At 38.6% G+C, this 5962-nt stretch overlaps 1 protein-coding gene across 1 annotated transcript; it reads left to right on the top strand.

Moving 5' to 3' along the window:
• The first annotated feature begins 236 nt into the window (after positions 1–236).
• LOC107750647 (ras-related and estrogen-regulated growth inhibitor-like protein) lies at positions 237–4514 on the top strand. Its single transcript, XM_016566138.1, has 5 exons — positions 237–288; positions 1214–1270; positions 2531–2604; positions 3083–3231; positions 4063–4514. The coding sequence occupies exons 1-5, from the start codon at positions 237–239 to the stop codon at positions 4340–4342; spliced, it is 612 nt and encodes a 203-aa protein (XP_016421624.1). The 3' UTR covers positions 4343–4514.
• Positions 4515–5962: the final 1448 nt, after the last annotated feature.

Raw genomic sequence — 5962 nt, forward strand, 5'->3', positions numbered from 1 at the left:
AAGTGTCGAGGGGATGTTGAATTGACCTTGTGGCAGCTCAGCTCTGTGAGTAGTGGGAGGAGAGATGGAAGAAAGGAACGTCTGCATGTTTTACAGAAAGAGAGTAAGAGAGATACAGAGAGAGGGAGTGTGGCACCACTTCACTGAGCAGAGTAAATAGTAAAGAGTTGTGACTGGGACTGTCCAACTACTTGGATACAGAGAAGCACAGCAAACACAGGCCACCATCTACAACAATGAATGACATCAAACTGGCCCTGCTGGGCAGTGAGGGAGCAGGCAAATCTGGTGAGTACTCATCTTATACTCTATGTAGTTTGTACAGTTTATATGCATATATCTGTCTTTAAGATTAACTAAAACTTTACAGCACTCTTTAACCCATGTGCCGGTTGCATGGTCCTCACATTTTCATTTGGACATCATCCATGTGTGAGCTGTGTAGTAATGTGTGTGAGTGCTTCACAATGCACTGAGACATTGTGTCTGCCCTCTACAAACACTGAAAGCACTTTGTATATTGGAACAGATCAGTAGTGAGGTCATGGTTATACAAGTCATCTCAGAGGGAAATTAAAATAGATGGTTGTGAGAGGCAAGTAATTGCTGAAATTGGGGAAAGATTATTTTTTGTTCCACTCAGAAGCATAGGAACATTTAGCCCTTCAGGCTGCATACCTGTGCTAATGACTATTAAGTGTTTGGGAAATGATGATGCTATGTCCCCTGAGAGCGAAACTCTAGTTTAGCGGGGGGTCCTCAGTCATGATTCTGATCCAAATGACCAGGGTGAAGACAGAACTGAACAACAAGGAGGGGTCTATTGTTGCACATTTGAGAGGAATACGAGTTGAATCCTGACTGCTTAATGGTTTATATTTGTGTAGAGGGATTGAAAGCAGCCGCTGAGTGCACATTTATGCATGGAAACTCAAGTCCCGACTTCATTGAGTCAATGAGCCAGCATAGCTTCATGGCTCAAATATTTAATATAGACCAGGTAGTGTGCTCATGGAGAAAATATAAGTTTTTCCTCTGCCAAATATGCACCAGCGTTCACTGTAGACTGGCCAGGTCTTTGATGAGGGGCTGGACTTTGACCTTGTGCCCTCTCTACTTATTTTAAGCTGTCATATGAGTCATTTACATCAAGGCTTAGGATAATCAATCTCAATAAGTGACTAATCAATCATCTCCTCTCTCTTGTCCTCAGCGGTTTTGGTGAGATTCTTGACCAAGCGATTCATAGGAGAATATGCGTCAAATACCAGTAAGTACAGTCTCAAATTTATCTGCCTCTATCTGCCATTATGTCTGGAATATTATTAAATGCTGTAATTCACATAACACAGCTTTATTGTTCATTTAATAGATGAAAAACATAACTGCAAGCTTAGGCAAGAGGACGTCCTGTACATACAATTGGAAATAAGGATGCATCTGACTGCAAAAATGTATCTGAGTGAAATGAGTAAAAGGATTAAAATGACTAAAAAGAATAAATTTATACAAAGCTTGCAAAAAAGTGAGAACTCTCTAAGAGTACAGTGTAAAATAGTTTTTTCATTTTTTTATAGAAAAATACAAATTGTTGTTTTAGTGTCATGTGTTATTCTAATGGTGTTTTGTTCTATATACACCATATTTACAATGACTGTTTACAATTAACTGATTCATCATGTTGCTTTCTCTTTTAACACCTATATTATTACGGTGGTTATCAATAAATTTTAAGGTACAAAGCAGATTTTGGTACTTGTAGTAGTTTGGCAACATAACTGATTTGTAATGTACATTTATAATTTGTAAAATATACAGGCATGATAATGCCATCCTGTAATTGTCACTGCATTTTTTACAGTGAATTTCTGGCAACCACAGCTGCTTTTTTATCATACATTTGACAGTGTATTTATTTTTGATTTAATGAGCTCTACAGGGATAGTAAAAATGCTTTCATAATTGATCTCATGTCTTTCCAAACCTTTATGACTTTATTTATTGAACACAAAAGAAGTTATTTTGAAAAATGTATGTTTTTCCCCCCATTCAATAAAAGTCAATAGGGTTCCATTTTGTTTTTACTCCTTTAGCTTTCATTATATGGACAAAGATGTTAAAATATTCTTCATAATATCTACTTCTGTGTTCCACAGGAGAAAGCCATACAGGAAAGACATTAGGCTGAGTAAATGATGACACAATTTTCATCTCTAAATAATGAATGTTTACATTGATTTTTAAAAGGCCACACTCTGTGTACAAGCAGGGCTAGTGTATGTTTTCCTGTTGTCTAGTTCCTAAAAGTCCATTCCTTCCAATCATGCCATGGATTTTTGAGGCTCCCAGTAATCACTGCACCTCTGATACAACTACACGTGTATCACATCACATGTACTCAGTCTCTACTTTTATTCCCTTGAATTTTGTATGAGCATCTAACAGTCTACCTTGATTTCAGGGGTCCGGTTTTATGATGCGCACGTTTGTTTTAATACCAAGGTTTTTATCCAACATAATTTTTTTGCAGACTCCTTATACCATAAAAGGCTCTCCATTGATGGAAGACAGTTGAACTTGGAAGTCTTTGATCCGTGCTCACAGGTATGTGTTTATTCTTTCATAACGGCTACCCTGAGCTCATGGCTAGCGTTCATACAAACACTGCCATAGGGCGACATGCTCAGATATAACTGCTTCTTATGGGAAATGCATGTTGTGCTCTGATGGGATTTATGATCTTTCCCTGAAGCGGAGTATACAGTGCAGAGCCTTTGAAAACTGAGCCTCATGTCTTACAGCTGCTGCATCTGGGAACTTTTACTTCGCCAGTTGTTGTTTTACTTTGATTTCCAAAACTGAATTCATGAGATGGACACCTTTCTACCCTGTAACTAAATGCCTGTGTGTATACAGCCAACACTGGCAGTCAATCACTGCATCCAAAACAAAAACTTCTGGTAGAGATCTAGTCAACTCTAAACAAATGAAACAACAATCCGCTATTCCATTTTGTCAGACGGGACTTTGCATGGGCATGTGTTTTTGACTGGACCTCTGTGTGCCCCCCACCCCCTGGCAGAGTGAAGAAAGCAAATGTATCCTAGAGGAACCACTGGACTGGGCTGATGGCTTTGTGGTGGTGTACACCATCAGTGACCGTACGTCCTTCCTAAATGCCAAAAACATCCTGGCGCAGATCAAAGAGAGTCGTCGAGAGACCTGTAAAGGGTGAGTCAGAGTCTCTCCAGTGACCTTTTGACCTTTGTCTGATGTTGACTGGAATAGGACGAAGGAGTTTTAATGAATTAATGAGGACCATTTGCAGAACAGAGTGGAGGCTTCCTGCTTGGATCTGTGCACATCTGTAAAGGACAGACTGGGTCACATCAAATAATCAAAAGAACTGTCCATGTCCGCACGGTTTCCAATGGTTTTGATAACTGTATTATGACCAGCAGGCCAAAACTTTCCATTTTATTCCATCACATTTATAGAGAAATTTAAAAGTCTGGATGGTTTAGGTTTCACTGGTTATTTGTCATTTGAAAGTCCTTTGAAACAATAGTAAGCGAGCATAAGACTGGGCATCTGGAGTCCATTATAACTCTGAAATGGGCAAGGAGATCACTCATGGGTGGTCAGAATCCAACATGTTCCTTAAAACCGGCTTAAAATTTGACACTTCAAAAAATGCAGCAAGTGGTTATTCTTGTAACATGAAGTTTTAGCTTTGCAGCAAATTTCCAACCACATTGTGACCATTTGATTTTTTTTCTTTGTCAATTGTTCCACTTGCTATGGTGTCAGATGAGGGAAAAATATAAGCTATGCCATTGCCATTGTTCCAATTAGGACACACACTGTGAGAAAAGAATCTCAGTGTATGAACATGTGCTGTAGTATTATTAAACTAGATTATAAATGTATAAATGTAATTATAAATGTATTTCTAACCACTATTTAATTTACTTTCTATAATTTACTATAAATCATATGGCCATGTTCGGATCACAAAGCAATTTTCTCCTGATAGCAAATAATCTGATTTCATTTCAATAGGGAGGTTCCCATCTGCCTGGTGGGTAACAAGCAGGACTTATGCCACAGCCGCCAAGTGAGTGAAGAGGAGGGCCGCTCTCTGGCCCAGGAGAACAAATGCCTCTTCCAGGAGGTTTCGGCAGCTGAGAACTACCTGGAGATCTCCAACCTCTTCACAAAGCTCATCCGCCATGTGATGGAACAGCTTAAGCATAGAGGCGACCGCAGGCGGTACAGTGGCTCCAAATCCATGGCCAAGCTCATTAACAATGTCTTTGGCAAGAGGAGAAAGTCTGTTTGAGTGCAGAACATGAAAGAGCCCAGAAAAGAGCAATGAGTCAGTCTTCATTGAATCAGTAATGGAAATTTGTCCCCGTTAAACCTGATGTTCTTGGAAAGGTTTCATGTGTATGAATAGAAGTATGCTTTGATACATAGTGCAAATTCAAATTCAAACCACTATGAAAAATCCCACGCAGCCAAGATCATCATATAGAGCAGTGGTTCTCAGTGGTACTTTTTGACTCCAAGCCCCTTCTCCCTCCCCATTGTCAACATTATTTGACGGTCCCATGACTTTTCCAGGTGTTCATGATTAACTGGAGTAAAAAAAACTTTTTTTTTTACTCAAGATTATTTATTCATTTACATGACTTTTCCCACATGAGGCCCCTGATATAGAGTATAATTAGCAAGGGTAAAGAGGTACTAGTTATAAACAGTTAAAGGGGTGGTTCATAAAACCAGGAAATCATCAGCACGTTTATTGGAGAAAGGACAGTGCGGTGTAGAATAAAGGTAAATTATGTGAAAAATATATATATTTTTTTAAACGAAGCATTAACACATGTTAGACTGCACCCCATAAACACAATCAAGTCTATAAAAAAAGCAGTCAACCACCCCTTTAAAACAAATAAAGGCATGTGTGTATATAACACTATTGGTTTACAGTAGCTGACACAGTATCCCAATGACACATACTTCGCGGTTCGCATTACCATCTTTGCATTTATTTGCATAAATAATTTTAGTTCAAGAGTTACATTTATGGAATGTGTTTTTCTTTAGAAAGAAAAATCTTTGCCTTATGTTTCTTTATTATTTTATGATTGTTCTCTTATCTGACTCAGAAGAGTCAGAAAACCCAAAGCTACTTTTGTCTTAAAATTCATATTTTTGTTGACATATATACACCTCTTGATAATATTTTCAATATCTTTGAGAAGAATGGGGAATGTTTGCAAATTCGTGAAGCTTTTGCTCTTCTCTTGAAAGAGTAGCACACATTCTTTCCCTTGCACTCTGAAAATATTTTAATGGCATGAGACCGAGTTTGCGTCAAGGAATGCACAACAAAGTTGAAGTGAATTTCATATATCGAGATACTGTGATGAGGTGTAAAATGCAGGTAAATTACCTTTCTAACAAAAACCCGTGGCAGAGGAATGAAAATAAAACTCTCCCGCATTCCTTCCGTAGCATTCTCATGGCCTCTTTTTGAATAAAAACAATGAACTGCAGCCTTTTCCCATACTGTACATTGCAAGAAGAGGTTTGTGGGCCCTTGGGAATGACCTGTGTAAAAACACATTCTGCTTTAGGTTAATCACAAAAACAAAGTAAAACAAGCTTACAAGAAATGTTATCAGAACTTTGGTTAAAGGGGTCATATGATGTTGCTAAAAAGAACATTATTTTGTGTATTTGGTGTAATGAAATGTGTTTATGCGGTTTAAGGTTCAAAAAATGCCCCGCCTTTCTGAAACGCGTCAACTTTTACAAAGCTCATCGGTCTGAAAAGCAAGGTGACGGAAATGTTACACCCTACCATACTGTGATGATGCCCTGCCTGGCCGGAGCGATGACTCAAAAACATGAAAACCCATTATAAACGAGGCATTCGTTGCATCCAGTGGGG

Source organism: Sinocyclocheilus rhinocerous, unplaced genomic scaffold (genome assembly GCF_001515625.1).
Source record: "Sinocyclocheilus rhinocerous isolate Xijiao unplaced genomic scaffold, SAMN03320098_v1.1 scaffold19, whole genome shotgun sequence".
Lineage (NCBI taxonomy): Eukaryota > Metazoa > Chordata > Actinopteri > Cypriniformes > Cyprinidae > Sinocyclocheilus > Sinocyclocheilus rhinocerous.

What these genes read in the sequence shown, in the direction of transcription:
- LOC107750647 (XM_016566138.1), top strand. Translation starts at nt 237, where the DNA reads ATGAATGACATCAAACTGGCCCTGCTGGGCAGTGAGGGAGCAGGCAAA. An exon ending in AGAATATGCGTCAAATACCA is followed by an intron (nt 1,271 to 2,530) that starts GTAAGTACAGTC and finishes ATTTTTTTGCAG; the next exon opens with ACTCCTTATACCATAAAAGG. An exon ending in CGTCGAGAGACCTGTAAAGG is followed by an intron (nt 3,232 to 4,062) that starts GTGAGTCAGAGT and finishes TCATTTCAATAG; the next exon opens with GGAGGTTCCCATCTGCCTGG.